Here is an 18,443-nt window from a genome sequence, read left to right as displayed (position 1 = left end):
TTTTAGGTGGATTAAAAGATCAGTAATTGGTTTTTAAATTATGTAATTGAGGGATTTATGATAAATAAGTGAATATAACATATTAATAATGATAAAGGTAATACATACACACGTATAAACTTTGTATTTTGGATAAATTAATGTGCTTCCAATGTATATGAATATTTACCTTAAATGAATATTTTCAGAAAATATTAAGCAGCTAAAATATAGTGCTTAAATATAATCAGAGCTAACTTGGTTTTCCAAATCAATTTTTGTGTATACTTTAGCCATAAAATCAAGATGACCTTCATTCTTCAAGCAAAGAGTTGCATTGTCACTGCTGCCCATCTGCTTAGCCTATAGCCATGCTTTATATCATGTGCCAGGTAAAGGAAATGCAGGCTACAATCTCGTTCACTTATTTTCAGTTTAGTTTTCCCTACTACCAGGGCTCTTTTTTTTTTTTTTTTGCAAATATGCAAAATATCCAAAAGAGGAAGCAGTTAATGACCCTAAAAGGCAGTAGCTTGAAATCAACTGAAGAATAAGCACATTGTTTTCCTGAAACACAGAACATTCCTGTAATAAAAGCTAGTTTACTGTTGATGAGGGCCTTTTGTTTTAAAGTCTGTACGTATTAGCACCAGAGGTCTTAATGCAGATGAAATAAGCATTTGCCAAGGAAAACACATGCAATACTATTTTCTTGTTACTTTCTAGACACCGTGTTTGAATTTAAAACTTTGCCCTTTAAGTGACCACTTTCTGCCATAGTCTTTTTATGTATCTACATGCTTTTCTTGTAGATTCATGAGCTACTCAAGTTTTATATTTCAAGAGAGACTTTTGCCTACTCTGTATAATAACCATTTTATCTAAATATCTTACTCTACACAGTTTCTCTTCCCAGGGAGTATGTTTGTGAATAGTGACTACGAAACAAAGATACTTTTAACTTAACTTGTCTCTTGTATTGTACAGTGTTAGAGCACAGAAGAGATTCTGTCAGAAATAACTATTAAATAAATATTTTGCAATTGATTAAAGATATGAAGGAAAGACTAACTAATATCATTCCTAATTTTTACTAATATAGTCTACAGAGGCTTGTTGTAGGGTAGTTTATTCTATGTATAATAACACATTGTATTTGTCCTCCATTGGTATTCATATGAGATGATGGGAAACAGATAAGATCCCCTGAAAAAAAAAACTGGGCATATTGTGGGGAGAAAGAAGGGTGGAAGGGGGGAAGGAGAGAAAAGGAGGGAGGAGGAGACCATAAGGGATTTGCATGCTCAAGAAGGGGGAAGGACAGAGAAGGATATCAAGGAAAGATATCTTGATTGAGGGAGTCATCAAAGGGCTAGTGAAAAACATGGCACTAGGAAAATTCTCAGGAATCCACAAGGATGACTCCAGGTAAGACTAAGCAACAGTGAAAAGGACTCCTTATTGATGATCATCTTAATTTTCATCATAGCACCTTCAACCAGCAACTGATAGAAGCAGATACAGTCCAAAAGAGGGAGAAGTAATAATATGAGAAGGGTGTCAAGACCATGATGGTGATACCCACAGAAACAGCTGACATGAGCTAATGAGAGCTCACTTACTTTGTATTGATAGCACGGAAACCTGCTTAGGACCATACTAGGCCCACTGAATGTGGGGGAAAGTTGTGAGTAAGGCTTGAGAAGTCTGTGACTCCACTGGCAGTGAGACCAGGATATATCTCTAGAGCTTGAACTGGCATCTGGGAATATCCTTCAGAGGGATAGCTTGTTCAGCCTTGATAGAGGAAGGAGGGCCTTGGTCTTGCCTCAAAATGAAGTGTCAGACTTTGTTGACTCCCCATGGAAAGCTTTACTTTTTCTGAGGAGTGGATGGTGGGTGAGAGGAGAAGGGTGGGGCAGGAGGGGGGAGGGAGTAGGGATGGGGATAGCAATGTAAAATGAGGAAAGATAAATTTTAATAAAACTAGAAAGATGATAAAATGTATTAAAAAAATTAACAAGACCTGTAATCTAACTCCTGATCACTATGGAGCCAGTAGCTAGAGTTCTTTTGAGTTCCTTTGCTTGGAGAATGTGGATGCTAGTAGGTTTTCTGCACCCCAGGGATAGCTCTACAGCCATATGCACATGGCCAGTGCCAAGTGGACTCAAGGATATAATACAATAATGATAATAATAATAAATAATAATAATAATATAAAATAGAAAGTACAGTTGAAGGGAAATGGGTTGTTGTGTCCTGGGGGAGGTAGAAAGGACATAGTATGTTGTAGATAAAATAATATACACTTGGTATATGTGTGAAATTTTTAAAAATAAAATATGACTTAAAAAATGAAATGGACACACATGTTTCAGGAAGCTGTAGCATATATCAGTGTGTCCATACGTGTTCAGAAGGAATTACTCACTTTTTTTTACTGGCTGACTGGGTGCCCATTTCCTGACAATTTCTCAGAAAATTAATTTCTAAAATCCAAAGTATTTTTTACATCAAATTACCCAAAAGATGCTTGACACTAGAAGACATTAGGTTTGGAAATAAGTTGATGTTTTTCAGGAGTAAAAATAAACTTTACAATTACAGACTCTAACATAATTTAATATTTGCTAGATTTCTAAAGTTATTTAGTAATGACTAAATATACTGACATTTCAATTATTTTCAATAAATAAAATATTCAGTGCACTTTTCCAGAGAGCAATACTTTTCCTGAGGAGACAGAAAATATCACACTTTAATACAAGATATTACAAGATATAATACAAGTCTATAGTTGTAGACTCTGTTATTTGATTAGGTTGTAAGAACATGAAAAAATAGAGCATAAAATGCCAACATCACATCTGGGTCAAATCAAAGTTATTGCTTTTGTTGTTTTTTTTTTTATTTTATTTTAAACAACACTTTCTACTAATGTCTGGTAGCCAGTGTATTGTTAGTAAATATTTAGAGCTTTCATTTTTGTTTTACTTTAAATAGAATAGCACTAGTTTTAGAGAGAAGTTGTTGTCAACATTTGTTTTAAACAATGGTGGTGGAAATAGGTTTCCAAAGATAAAGAACATTAAAGTGCAAGCATATAAAGGAATGATGTGTCATGCATGCCTCATTACATTTTTCAACAAGGCACTGCAGTTGATATTTTAAGCAGGTTGTATTCCTGAACACCAGTGAACTGTAAATAAAAAGAGACATACAAGGTTTTTAAATACATTTTGTAGATTTAAATATGTTTCTGTTCAGCGCAATTAGTTACAGCTGCCAGAGCAAAGATAGGAAATTCACAATGAAAAACTGAATCTGAGGAAGACTATACTTAATAGTCACCCAGGTGTAGAGAATATTTATTTATTTTAAGAAGATAAAGAATTTGAAAACTTGCTTCAACTTTTAGCACCAAGAGTAGAATTAATTTTCAGAGGCATATCTTTGACAGTAAGCATGCTTTGGCTATGTCAGGATTTCTATAAACACATTTTATTTGTTTGACTATTAATGATAAATTCTTTACTTCTACCTGAAAAATTACTTTGTGGTGAACTACACATTTTATGTTTTCATTTATTTATTTATTTATTTTCATCACAAATTGAAAATTAAAATAAAATGATTTCTTGGTGTTGCTTTCTTGTTTTGCTACCAAAATGAAAAATGTTTCTGGTGCATTTAAGTAAAGTCTAAAATTTAAAACAATAGCACATATACCTCCCACTGGTTGGCAAAGTCAATTGAGTAATATATTACCCGATCCACAAGGCTGAAGCTCTGAGAATTGTTAGTAAAGCTAAGAAATAGGATGTAGTTGGAGGCTACTCATTTGTTCCTGGCTGCTCACAACCAAAATAATTACACAAAACTGTATTAATTAAAACACTGCTTGGCCAATCACCTAATCGTAAGCATATTGCTAACTAGCTCTTCTATCTCAAATGAACCCATTTCTATTATTTTATATTTTGCTATGAGGTTTGTGGTTTACTGGTAAAGTTCCTGGATCTGTCTGTCTCATCTGGCTACATGGCATCTCACTGACTCCACCTTCTTTCTCCCAGCATTCATTTTAGGTTTCCTGCCTGTTTCTACTCTGCCCTATCACAGGCCAATGCAGATTTTTTATTCATTAACCAAAAGAAGCAACACATATACAGAAGGACTTTCCACATCATCGCACCCTTTCTGTTCAAATAAAATAAAGTCTTTAAAGATACAGAGTGCGGACAAGAATACATTATAAATGTGTAAAGAAAAATAAGCAGCATAAAGATGGAAAATACACAAAGTCTCAGGATTATGTATATTACTGTGATTTTTTTTGAATTTTTTGACTGTGAATGAATTAAGTATAGAGAGACATTTTATTGTATGGGCTGTTAAGCTAAAGCAACATACACACTTTAAATGTATCTTGACTTCAAAATTTGGGCCTAAGGATATGTTGCTTTGGAAAAGAGGTTCTACTTTTGTTTCCACAGAAGATGAGAACCTGTAAATTCCTTCCATACTAGTGTGGTTTGATGGACCAAGAACACCCGAAACATCTCCATGAAAAACCCCCAAATTACTTCACACAACAAAAAGCAGGAAGCAGTTTGGAGAGAACTATGCCCAAATTCCCAAATACTATTTATAATTTTTTTTTCTTCATTTAAAGGGCAATATGCTATAGAGATGAATACTTGGCAATGGTATGGATCTTGGTTTATTGATGCAAAATTAAGGTCACTTTTGTTATATATGTATTTCTGATCTTTCTTAAAATATTATTTGTGCAGCTTAAAATGTAATGTATAATTAAGAAATACAGGTTAATAGATAGTTATTTATAATAGTCAAACTTGCAGTCATGTTTGTTAGATAATAGAAATGGGTTAATTTAAGATAGAAAAGCTAACTAGCAATATGCTTAAGTGATGGGTCAAGCAGTGTTTTAATTAATACAGTTTCTGTGTGATTATTTTGGGTCTGAGTGGTTGGGAAATGAATAAGCAACCTCTGACTACACCAGAGATTATGTTTTTCATAAATCCTAAATATAATGATATATTATTTCTGTTTCAATAAATATAGCTTGCCTGAATATCAGAAAGGCAAAGCTAAACTACTAGAGGTCAGTAAGTGCTGGCATACAACTTTCATCCCAAGATTTTGGAGAGAGGCAGAAGGAACTCTGTTAATTCAAGGCCACCCTGGGCTACACAAGATCAATGTAGAAAAAATCTAGGTGATGGTGGCTCATACCTTTAATCCCAGTCCTAGGGAGTCGCAACACCTTCAATCCTAGCACTGGAGTGGATATAGAATGAAAGGAGAGAGAGGCTTAGTCTGCTTAGTTTAGTTTGCCAAGCCTTGGTAGAGGTCAAACTGTAGAACTCTAGGACAACTCTGAAGCCATTTCTAACAACTCTCAGGCCATTTATGAGGCATCTCAGCCTTAGTACTTTCCGTCCTCCTCCAAGAACCTAACAACTACACATGGACGTACTGAAATGAGAAATTATAGCTGGGCAGTGGCGTCACATGTCTGTAATCCCAGCACTCAGGAGCCAGAGGCAGGTGGATCTCTGTGAGTTCAAGACCAGTCTGGTCTACAAAAGCTAGTTTCAGGACAGTGTCCAAAGGTACAGAGAAACCTGGTCTCAAAAAACAAAACTAAACAAAAAAAAAAAAAAGCTTAATTATAAGTAAGAGTAATCCTTTAAGTGGCTTTCCTAAAATTTCTTAAATTTTGTTTAAAATTTGTTTTTGTGTCTAATGTAAAATTTTATATAGTTTTAGAGTTCAAATATCTCCATACTTTTGGCTTATATTTTATTTCCGTACTCATACACAAAGTACAACCTCATAAGCTGCATTATTATTTTCTACTCTTACTGTGATCTTAGCATTACAGAAGCATTTTTTCATAAGTGCCTTTTTAATTAAATCTTTCAGATGTCTTAGAAACACTCTCACTATGTTTGTAAATTTTAGGTTAACCACAACTGATAAGCTAAAAACCTGTTGTTTATTCTAATAAAGATTTGAATGGCCAAAGCAAGACAGGAGGAAGGATAGGTGGGGCGGTCAGGCAGAAAGAAAAAATAGGAAGAAAAATCTGGTAGAAAAAGCTTCACAGAGTTAAACAAATGATTTCTTTGCTGCATCATTAAATAATTATTCCAAAGAATAAACAAACGTAACACGTCTTAAAATAATACTCTACAATACTCAGTTTCTTCCATGATCTTGTACTTCCGTGAAATGTTATTATGTCAGTTCCTTGATTCTTGCATGATTTCTTGCGTGATTTGTTTTAGCTATACTTTTTCACCCCAGCCTCACAATAATTTTGCCTAGTCCTGCTCTTTCTAGTCATTCCTCAAAGAACTTACATGTTATTTTTGGGAAGACCCACTTTTATACTCTAGTTTTCAGTGTGCCCTGAGTTTCTCCTTAGCAGAACTTAAATAGTGCTAATTGGATGTTTGTGAAATTATTGGCAAAACACGTTAGGTTTTTAACTGATCTCTCAGTATAGTACACTTGGAACACTCTCCCAAAAATTCAGTGAGTGAATTTATAGTCACTTTCCATTTTTAGTATAATTTAATGATATATACTTATAATGATTAAGGCAAACTATTTTACTGTGCTTTTTAGGGACAAAATTATCATGTGTTATTAAACAACTGTGAGAAAGACCCTTCAAGTCTTGAGAAAACATTCTCAAAGATACTGCAAGCAGCATGACTGAATATTTTATTTAAACTTGTTAGAAAGCAGCGAGTCTTAAAATTTGGTTCTGGGACACTAATATCTGTTAACATTCAGCATTAGTGTTAATCCCTTGAATTAAACAAAAGAATAAACAAAAGACCCACAGCTTATATTATTTCACAGTTGTCCATTCCCTGGACATTTGCCATTTCACACAGTTGATTTTTGAGAACTTGTCCATCAGAGAACTTCGGTTATACAGAAAATGGTGTGACAAGAAGGTGTCACTTCAAATTATGAGAAGGGAATACCTTCTCACATATAAAGCTGGCTGTGAGACTTTACTAAGAATATGTATGGCAGTATTTTAGTTCATTGACTATCTCTGTGCTCTCTCTAAAAGTCTTTAAACATAATGTAAATATTAGTGCTTAAATAAAAACCATAATGCTTTCTTAATAGTCTTAAATAGAGATGTCTCATGAGGATTGCTTAATGGTAGCTTTGTACAATATATGTATGGGTACTACTTATTATTTGTTTAATATATCTTCTTACAAATAGCATTAAATCATTAATTTGTATATTTTTAAATTTATGTGCGTGTATATACCTGCATAAGCTTTTGTGTACCATGTGTGTGTTGGTATCCTCAAATGATGTGGGATCCCCTCTGTATGCTGTGAATACCATTGGTTAATAAAGAAACTGTCTTGAGCCCGTGATAGGGTAGAATAGAGCTAAGTGGCAAAAACTAAACTGAATGCTGGGAGAAAGGAGATGGAATCAAGAAGAACCCATGGAGCTACCACTAGAGACAGGCACACTGAAACGTTGTCAGGTAGGCCACGATCCTTGTGGTAAAATATAAAATAATGGAGATGGGTTAATTCTAGAGCTAGTTAGCAATACACTTAAGTAATTGGTCAAGCAGTGGTTTAAATAATATAGTTTCTGTGTGATTATTTTGGGAATTTGGGCGGCTGGAAAAACAAACAAGTGGCCTCTTTACAATACTCAAAGACCAGAAAGAGTCAGATCATGTGTAACTGAATTTACAGGCATTTGTAAGTTGCTTACTATGGGATCTTCACTCAAATCCTGGTCATTTGTAATAGCAATAATTGCCCTCAACCGCTGAGCTATTTTATCAGCCTCTAGTATTATATTTTCAATTATATTATTTAAAAAAGTATAAAACACGTGTCCTTGTGGCATGACTGAGTATTCTTTGGGAATATACTTAACAGTAGCATAGCTATGACTGGAGGTAGGTTGATTGGCAGTTTTCTGAGAAACTGCCATACTGACTTCCAAAGTGGCTGTACAAGTTTTCACTCCCAATAGTGGAGAGTGTTCCCCTTGCTCCACATGCATCAGCTCCAGCATGAACTTTTGCTTGTGGTTTATAATCTTAGCCATTCTGACATGTGTAAGATGGAATCTCAGAGTCATTTTGATTTGCATTTACCTGATGGCTAAGGATGGTGAACATTTCTTTAATTGTTGTTCAGCTATTTGAGATTCTTTTACTGAAAATTCTGTTTAGATCTGTACCTCATTTTTAATTGGATTATTTGGTATCTTGTTGTTCTAGTTCTTTGAATTCTATATATATTTTGGAAATTAATCCATTTACAGAAGTGGTGTCGGTGAAAAACTTTTCCCAATCTGTAGGCTGTCATTTTGTCCTACTGAGGGTGTACTTGGCCTTACCGAAAAATTTCAATTTCATAAGGTCCCATTTATTAATTGTTTATTTCAGTGCCTATGATATTGGTTTTCTGTTCAGGAAGTTGTCTCCAGTGCCAATGTACTTAAGATTATTTCCCACTTTCTCTTCTATCAGGTTCTGTGTATCTGGATTTATGTTGAGGTCTTTTATCCAATTTGAATTGGGTTTTGTGCAAGGTGATAGATATGTATAGAGCTGAATTCTTCTATATATCGACATCCAGTAAGACTGTCACCATTTGTTGAAGATGTTTTTCTCTATTACAATGTATAATTTGGGATTCTTTGAAATATAAAAGGTGTCTATCAGCTTGTGAATTTAAATTTGGGTCTTCAATTTGATTCCATTGATCCACACTTTTGTTTTTATGCCAATATCATGTTTTTCTATTACTATATTTCTGTAATAGAGCTTAAAATCCGGGCTGGTGATGCCTCTGGAAGTTTTTTTGATTGTATAGGATTGTTCTAGCTACCCTGGGTTTTTTGTTTGTTTGTTTGTTTTTCTATATAAAGTTGAGTACTGGTCTTTCATGGTCTGTAAAGATGTGTTGGAATTTTGATGGGAATTGCAGTGAATCTGGAAGTCCCCAGTTTATACTCCTGGCAATAGCACATATGTAGTCTGAAATGGGTGCCTAGTCCAATTGTCATCAGAGAGGCTTCATCCAGGAATGGATGGAAACAGACGCAGACCCACAGACAAACATTAGGGGAAGTTTTAGTAATTTTATAGAAGAGAGGAAAAAGATTGTAGGAATCAGAGGGGTCAAGGACACCACAAGAAAACCCACAGAGGCATATAACCTGGGCTCAGTAGGGTTCACGGAAATTGAACCAAAAACCAGGCAGCCTGCGTGGGACTGACCTAGGCACTTGGGATATATGTTATAGTTATATAGCTTGGCCCTCTTGTGAGACTACTCGCATGGGGACAGGAGCTCTCTCCTACTCTTTTGCAGGCTTTTGAGACTATCTTCCTTAAATTGGGTCTCCTTGCCTAGCCTTAATATATGGAGAGTTGCTTAGTCTTAAGGCAACTTGATATACCATGATTTTTTGTTACTCATGAGAGACTTGCCCTTTTCTAAACAGAAATGGAGAAGGAATGAAGGAGTTTGGGAGATACAAACAGAGTGGTGATAGAGGGATGAGACTGGGAAGAAAGAAGGGAGGGGAAACTGTGTCAGGGAAGTAAAATTAATTAATTAAAAATATAAAAAGTATAAAACATTATATTATTTTCTTTGTGATGGAGAAGTAGGTTCAATGAGCTTTTGCAATCAAAATAAAAGTCTGATGTATGTATGAAGGAAATTATGCAAACATGTTTATAAATATATTTTTTAAAATAATATTTTAAATACCATAGTTGTTTAATTTCTACTATACAATCAAGAATGTATTTGGTTATATAGTTAGGTTAGTTAGTAGCAGTAGTAGCCTTTGAAATAATCTGCTGATGCAAATATAAAGATTTTCATAACAAAATATTTTATTTGACTTTATTGATTGAAGGCAAATCTGAATTTATCAGCAAGAGGATTTATGTATATTTCATATTATTTAATTTTTTCATCTGTCTCATATACATGTAGTATAACATTTAAAATTTTATTATGGCATATTCATAGCTATAAGAATTTTTACTTGGAATATACCCAAGAGAGGCCTTATGATACAACTAAAGTATATGCTCTACTATATTCATAGCAGCATTGTTTGTAATAGCCAGAACCTGGAAACAACCTAGATGCCCTTCAATGGAAGAATGGATGAAGAAAGTATGGAATATATACATATTAGATTACTTCTCAGCAGTAAAAAACAAGGACTTCTTGAATTTTGCATGCAAATGGATGGAAATAGAAAACACTATCCTGAGTGAGGTAAGTCAGACCCAAAAAGAGGAACATGGGATGTACTCACTCATATTTGGTTTCTAGCCATAAAGGACATTGAACCTATAATTCGTGATCTTAGAGAAGCTAAATAAGAAGGTGGACCCAAAGAAAAATATATAGGCATCCTCCTGAATATTAACCTTCATCAGGCGATGAAAGGAGACAGAGACAGAGACCCACATTGGAGCACCGGACTGAAATCTCAAGGTCCAAATCAGGAGCAGAAGGAGAGAACACGAGCAAGGAACTCAGGACCATGAGGGGTACACCCACACGCTGAGACAATGGGGATGTTCTATCGGGAACTCACCAAGGCCAGCTGGCCTGGGTCTGAAAAAGCCTGGGATAAAACCAGACTCGCTGGACATAGCGGACAATGAGGACTGCTGAGAAGTCAAGAACAATGGCAATGGGTGCTTGATCCCACTGCACGTACTGGCTTTGTGGGAGCCTGGGCAGTTTGGATGCTCACCTTACTAGACCTGGACGGAGGTGGGTGGTCCTTGGACTTCCCACAGGGTAGGGAACCCTGATTGCTCTTTAGGCTGACGAGGGAGGGGGATTTGAATGGGGGAGGGGGAGGGAAAGGGGAGGCAGCGGCGGGGAAGAGACAAAAATCTTTATTAAATAAATAAATAAATTAACATCTTAAAAAAAGAATCAGATTAGGCATCTGGGGGAAAATGAATTTTTACTTGGCATTTTGAAGTAATTATGAAGGTCACTAAAAATAACCAAACTCGCTGGACAGAAAGGTCCTATTTGTCCTTTGCTCAACTCCTTCCCATGTTAACTACTTGCATAAGTAAAGTAAAACAAGAAAAACTGGAGTTGACATTTGGTACATTCACAGTGTGTGTGTGTGTGTGTGTGTGGTTTGTGTTATTTATCACACCTATAGCATCTTGTCATATAGTATAAAGACGGATTGTTTTCAGGATGATCATAGGGTCTTTTCTTGCTACCCTACCCAGGCTACATCACTCTTCCAAAATATATTACTCTATTTTTTCTCCAATTCAGTATTTTTCTTATTTCAAAAATGTTATACAAATGGAATCATATTAAATGTATCTTTTTGAGCTTGCCTTATAAAATCAGCATCATGTCATTGCGGGCCATCCAAGATGTATGTATTGATAGTTTGAACCTATTTAATATTGACTAGCATTCCAATAAATCAGATTTAGTCCTCTTTTCTAATTTTTTTTCATTTTTATTTTTATTGAGCTCTACATTTTTCTCCCTACCTCTCCCCTCCCCTTCAACCCTCTCCAAGGTCCCTATGCTCCCAATTTACTCAGGAGATCTTGTCTTTTTCTATGATGTGCATGTTTTCATAAGTGTATGCTGTGTGTGTAAACGTACCCTTGGAGGACAGAAGAAAGCACTGGACCCCCAGAACTAGAGCTATAGAGAGTTGTCAGCATGCTAACATTGGTGATGGAAACTGAACTGGTGTTATCTGTAAAAGCAACAGGTGCTATTAACCATTGAACTATTTTTGCATCCTCCAGTGATATGATATATTTGGCAATAAGTCTTTGAACAGTTATTAAGGAAATGTGAGATCAAATAGATTATGATAATTAAATGACTGATGCCCATACATGAAGAGACTTTTAGGAGACTGGATAAAGAGAAAAGACAATGTAGAGACATGGGAGAAGTTGTCCATGTGAAGACCTAGAAAACTATCTCAAGGTGGAATCAGTCCTTTTGATAACTTCTTACCTATGGCACTGTGAAAAAGAAATCACTTTTGTAGGTCATAGAGTTCATGGTGTTTGTTACAGCTGATATGGAAACTAACAAAGTGTATAAATTTAGTTTTATTTTTATAAATTTGTATTATATGTGTTTATTGATGTTTTCTGTTATAGCCTTATATATCCATAAATTTTCTAATTGCTTCTTAGAAGAGGCTTTAAATCTTTGTATCTTTTCTTTATCACTTTATTTAATATAATTATGTTTGAGAGAAATTAAAGACTCAAAAAGGCACAAGTGTTTTTGTCTGGTTGCATCAGAATGAAATTCTGTAGTGAAATAATGGATACACTTAATTAAACTTATCACATTTTAAGTCAGTTTAAGTACTTTCCATAACCTCATAAGGATATCATTTCAATGTGTGTATACTTGTGTGCATACATGCCTGCATGTGTGTGTGTACTTATCTCTGTTTGTGTGACTGTTTCTTCAAAGGGGTATAGTTTCATGGTTAAACATGTAAGCTGGGAACAGTATGTAGAAGCAGTGAGAAAGACCCCTGGATGGATCAAATAAGCATCCTCTACCTCTGGTGTGTCCCAAAGAAAAGCTGGACTGGATGTTAGTGGAGATAAAGCCATGATGAAGGATGAGCCACAGAGAAGATATCTGCAAGGCTGTATGCTATGCTAAACCTGTTCCTCCAAAGCCAGAACCAAAGCCTAAAATGGTGCCTGTGAAGCAGGGAGAGATGGTAAACGAGGGGAAGAGGAAGAAAGCTGATACTGGTAAGGATGTACATAATCCTGTAGAAAACAGAGAACAGACAAGAGACAGGAACAGACAAGGCACTGAAAGCTGAAGATGCCGGAGATGCCAAGTCAAATATGGTATTTTTATATCTGTGAAATTCTGGTGACTGTTCAGCTTGAGATACTATTTTATATCAACTTTTATAAAAATGCAGAATTTTGTTTTACTTTTCTCAAAGCTATGTTGTTAGCACACAGAACAATTCACTGCTTTTTGGGGGGTGCTGGGTCGTGTGTCACTAAATAAATGTCTCCCAAGCTGGATTAATGACAGAAAATGTCTTTCTCTGCCAATTTTGAAGGATACTGTTAGCTCTTAGTAGACAACCTGGTGTTGAAATATGTAGCCCCCATGACACAAAATGCCTTGTGGTGTGGAAAAACTAAATTCATTTTTATATCCTCCTCCTCCTGTACCATCAACATAGACTTAACACCATTAAAACCAGGGACCTGTTGGAACCTGACCTCCAAAATTGGTTTTGCTAGTCTTTTGAGTCTATTGGACAATCTATATTTTGTAGAGACAACATTGAGTGTCCTAGAGTGACAATTCCTTTTATAAAAGACTGTGATTTTCAGATTGATAATTATGCCATTTCTATCTAATTTTTTGAAAGTCAGTGTTGGCTTGTGTAAAGTTGTTAAACAACAACCTCATTGTGAAATGTTACCCCTAACTCTGACCTCTTCCTCCTTTTCAAAACATTTAATCAAGCATTAATCTGATTTTACAGTGGTTTTCTGATTTTGGTAGTCTACACAAGAAGGGAGTTTGGAAGTTGTTGTATACCATTAGTGATTGTTGACCCATGTCCTGCATGAAATACCATGATTGTTTATGGAAATTATCTTTAGTAAAGCTGGACCCATATAAAAAATATTAGCTGGACTGTTTTTAAAATACACATTAATTACAATTAAAATAATTGTATTATTTGTTTTATTTGATATTTAAAAAGGATGGTGGCAAAAGTGGACCAATCAAAAATCAGTGCATTTAGCGACATTTTATTTATAGCCAGCTTTCACTGTCAAAATTAAGTACACACTTATTAAGAAATATTGGTATTTGACTATATTTAAAAGACAAATAGCTATTACCAAGGAGCATTTTATCTTATCTGGCCGTACTGCTTAAGATATAACAAATCTCTTTCTTCGCCTTGAAAAGGAATGTAGTGTATTACATGAACATCACAACTAAACTGAATTCCAGCCTGACAGAGACATTAAGCATAATAAAAACAGATAAAAAAAAGACCAGCAAAGGGACTTACCATCTTGATCTGTGGTCACAGTAATAGCGGTGAACGGCTTGGGAGAAATGCTCAGCTCAGAAACTCCATTCATGGCTTCTATTTCAAAGGTGTAGTTGACATGAGACACAAAGTCAAGTACTATCACGGAATTGTTGATCAGTCCCGTGTGTCGTGGGATGAAGCGGAGTCCTCCGCCACAGTCCTCACACTGGCTGTTGTCTAAGCCACACTTCTTACAGATTACACTGTATGTGAGATCCTTCCTCCCTCCCGTGTCACTAGGTGGACTCCATTCCAAAATCAGGGCTGTTTCATTGATGTTAAAAGCCACATTTCTAGGAGCTGAGGGTGGCCCTGGAAAAAAAGCAATGAGAAAACAAAATGTACATGTATAGAACAAGGAATGGTGGTGCTACATTGAAATCTTCATGAATACATGCTGCTGATTTTTAACATTAGTTGGAGGTCATTTTCTTACAGGAACTATAATAAATTGTTTAAATATCTGATGATGTTAAAAGAGAAAGTCTTTGAGTGTTCAAATTCCAATATTTAATGTCAAAGTCCATGTATTTCCAAAGTATACTTTTAAGGTTTATTTGCTGTAAAATATGTAATGGATAGAAATTATAAATTATGAGATGGACATGCTGATAGCCTCGTTAATTATATTATCATTTTTACAATTTGAAACCAGCTGAGGTATGTATACTCAGCATACTGGATTCCTTTCTCCCTTCCTAATACTGTCAATATTTTATAGACAAAACACCCATCATTTTCTTTGTCAAATTCATAGAATCTATTTTCTAAAATTGAGAAAAAGCATCTTAAATTTTGGGTGGTCAAATTATTTAGAAATGAAAGCAAATAGAAATCAGAGACTGCAAAAAAACTTTTTCGCAGTGCCTTGTTAACTTGAAGCCATACACATGCATAAGGTCAAACCACTATATTTTTATTTAGATAATGTTCACTAAACACGAGTAACCTAGGTCTTAACTGTGAAAATGTCCCTAAAGAAGGCTCAGCCAAACCTCCCGTAATTGTCATCAAGGACACATTTTTCTAGTTTTCTATGGATATCACAACTCACATAGTACTCAACAGCTTTTTATTACCAATCATCTTGTACGCCAATCATCTTTATACTCAGGTGAGTCCTTCCCATCTCAGTTTTTCTCCATTCATTTAGAAATTATTAGCTGAGGGTCTCATCAGTGCCAAACTCTGTGTTAAGGGCTGTTTTAATACCATGGAATCTAGGTACTGAGAGAATATTGTTTACGAGACAAAAGTTGAAAAATAATAGTTTATACAAGTGCTAGAACAACCAACACTGTGTCACAACTTGGAAGATCAGTTTTAAGAAATCCAGAATAGTTCTTCACATTTCTTTTGTCAATAAAAACTGCTCAGTAGGTGAGGATTCTGCAATATTCTCTTAGAACAGAAATTGAAATCGTGATTTACACATCTTTTTAATATAAAGTTAGTCATTTGTTTATTAAATTAATACTTTAGTGACTACTATGTGACAGATATTAAGATAGATGTGATAGAAATAATTTCTGCTTCACTGCAGCTAATGTTTAGTAAAAAAAGGCAAGGAAAACACTTAGATTAATGGATTCAAATGATAGTAATTAGAATTTTAGAATGTTAACAGGCAGAAATTGAGGTAAAAAACTATCAGAAGGAACTTAAGTACTTCGTAGCAACAAAAGAAAGCACTGTAAGTGATAAGAAACCTGGTCATAGTATGGGAGGAATATTAGGGGTCAAAAGTATGTTGTTGTAGTAAAAAACTTTGAAAGTCATGGAACAGACGGGGATATAACTGGATTGAAAACCAGATTCATGAAGGATCCATGAAGTGAGTTGTAAGGACTAGCAAGGGGCGCCATAAATAACTCAGGATAGTTACAGTACCTAGAACAGCTAGAAATTTTCAAGTGTTCAACAGAAGGAATTGTGTAGGGGTGTGTGTGTGTGTGTGCATGTGTGTGCATGCACGCATGTGTGCATGCATGCATGCGTGTGTGTGCAGGCATAGTGCAAGTGTGTGTGTGTTTGTATGAAGGACATGCCACAGAATTCACATGGAGGTCAGACGACAAGCTTGAATGTCAGTTTTTACCTTTTATTTCTTTGAGACTTGATCTTTTCGATTTGTTTTTCAACTGGGTATAACTCACAAGTTTTTCAGTATTTTCCCTGTCTACTTTCTTTGTCTTTAGGGGAGCTAGGATTATAAAAGCTTCCTCTATGCATCTCCACTTCTATGTGGGTTCTATAGATTTTAACTCAGGCCCTCACAAAAAAGACCTTTCTATATAGTGAGCCATCTTCCCAGCCAGACTTGAAGGTTTTAAAGCATGGAAGAGATATGTTTTAAAAGCACATCAATGGAAAGCATGATGCATGAGTTGAGAAGGAGGGTATGGCAATATGATCTCCTACGTACTATTAACGAGCAGAATACATATCATAAATCTATGTGCGATACTAAGAAGTGTTGTCTGGCTGTTCTTTCCTCTTGTGCTGTTCTGATGTCAGTCACATATAGGCAGGATCTTCCAGAAACCCGTATTTCTATTACCTAACACTAGTTTTAGAAATGTGATGGGAATTTTTATTAAAGGTTGTTGAGTTTTTATTTTATGTCATTTCATGTATCATTGGGCTTCCTGCCTTTAGACAGGAAAATATGGAGAAACACAGGATCAAATGTGCGTTTTATCTTCCTCCTAAATTTATGCTTGGGAGATAAAAATTCATTTTTCTAATAATACCTTACTGTGACACATTCATATTGATGATTTTTCTCTTATTTATAATTAATGTGAATTATTATTCACACATACCTCCACAACTAGGAAACACTACCAATTATGTTATTGGTGTCCACAAGTATATAACTGTCTGCTGGACATATGTTAAAAACTTAAAAAGTAGAGGCACCCTTCTTATTCAAGGGCCCTCACACCAATTTGCATGGTGATTAAATAGCTTTTTAATTGCTGTTAAATTATGCCAGCTAAACTGTGATTTCATGCAAATATTAAGCTGTAATGACATGTCCTGAATCATTTACTAAGATTTAGAACTTGGAACCAAGAGAAACAATTAATTCTAATCCTCAGATTCAAATAAATTTTGTGTCACTGGGCTTTTCTGAATGTGGCCTGATTGTTTTTTTTATCATTTATAAATTATACAAAGCTTATATGACACCCTGAAAACATAACGTGGCAGCAATAATGCATTTAGAGATATTTGTATTGAAAACTCTTAGGGATTTCCTTATGATGATTTTTTTCTTTGGGAAAACAAATAACTCATATTGAATAGAAGACAATGCTTATCCTTGCCCTCCAGACTGACTTTATAATGAGAGCTCAATTATTCTGATCTGTAGCAGCATTTATCAGATCCACGATGTAAAAAGCGTACATTAAAACGAACTTCAGTTTTTGCTACACTTTCTACTAGTAATATTATTTTCAAATAGGTTCTCTACCCATAAACATCTTTTGCCTCAATTTGGGTTTTTTTCTTTACACTTTGAATGAATAAAAACCCAAAGTTCAAGCAAATTGCCAGAGACCCAGGACAGCCGTTTATTCTTTTCCACTTCCCCAGAAAGCATCAGGTTCCACAGATGTTGCTTCCTCTTATTCTGGGTATGTGATAGCTTTTTGTTTTATTATGGTTTATTCTCTTAAATGAAAATTGTTTTATATGTAGCTGTGTCTTTCAAAATATCTCTGTGCAATATATGAATTCCCAGATGATATCAAATAAAACCAAATTCAGTGTTCAAATGAGAGTCTTCTGGCCCATTGCCACTTGATCAAAAGTAATACAATTTGTTTTGCTGTGTTGATGCTAGCATTTCCTCAACATTGGTTCATTGAATCTTATAATCTAAAAAACATTTGCAGAAATACGAGAATTCTACAGAACGGTCTAAATCAATGGTTCTCAACCTTCCTATTGCTATGACCCTTTAATACAACTGTATTAATACAACTGAATGTTCCTCATGTTGTGGTAAACCCATTCATTGATTGTTTTCTTTGCTGCTTCATAACTGTAATTTTGCTATTATTATGAATCATAATGTAAACGTCTGTGTTATTTGATGCTTGTGGATGACACCTGTAAAACGGTCATTTGACTCCTAAAGAGATCGCAGGCCACAGGTTGAGAACCGCTAGTATGAATAAAGACTGACTGAGAAGTAAAGCGCGTTTAAGGATTATATTTCAACTTTTGTGCGATGTTTTGTTTCCATTTTTATTATAATATGT

At 35.1% G+C, this 18,443-nt stretch overlaps 1 protein-coding gene across 1 annotated transcript in view; it reads right to left on the bottom strand.

Moving 5' to 3' along the window:
• Epha6 (EPH receptor A6) overlaps positions 1-18,443 on the bottom strand; it is an 839,925-nt gene that overhangs the window by 490,051 nt on the left and 331,431 nt on the right. Inside the window, exon 5 of the mRNA XM_050149039.1 lies at positions 14,146-14,481. Coding sequence (XP_050004996.1) covers positions 14,146-14,481 — 336 coding nt within the window. The remainder of the gene's footprint in view (positions 1-14,145; positions 14,482-18,443) is intronic.

This window comes from Alexandromys fortis, unplaced genomic scaffold (genome assembly GCF_014885135.2).
Source record: "Alexandromys fortis isolate MF-2015 unplaced genomic scaffold, M_Fortis_MF-2015_v1.1 scaffold_4, whole genome shotgun sequence".
In the NCBI taxonomy this organism is placed as follows: Eukaryota; Metazoa; Chordata; class Mammalia; order Rodentia; family Cricetidae; genus Alexandromys; species Alexandromys fortis.
The sequence above is the reverse complement of the archived record's forward strand: the minus strand, read 5'-3'. Positions and strand labels throughout refer to the sequence as shown.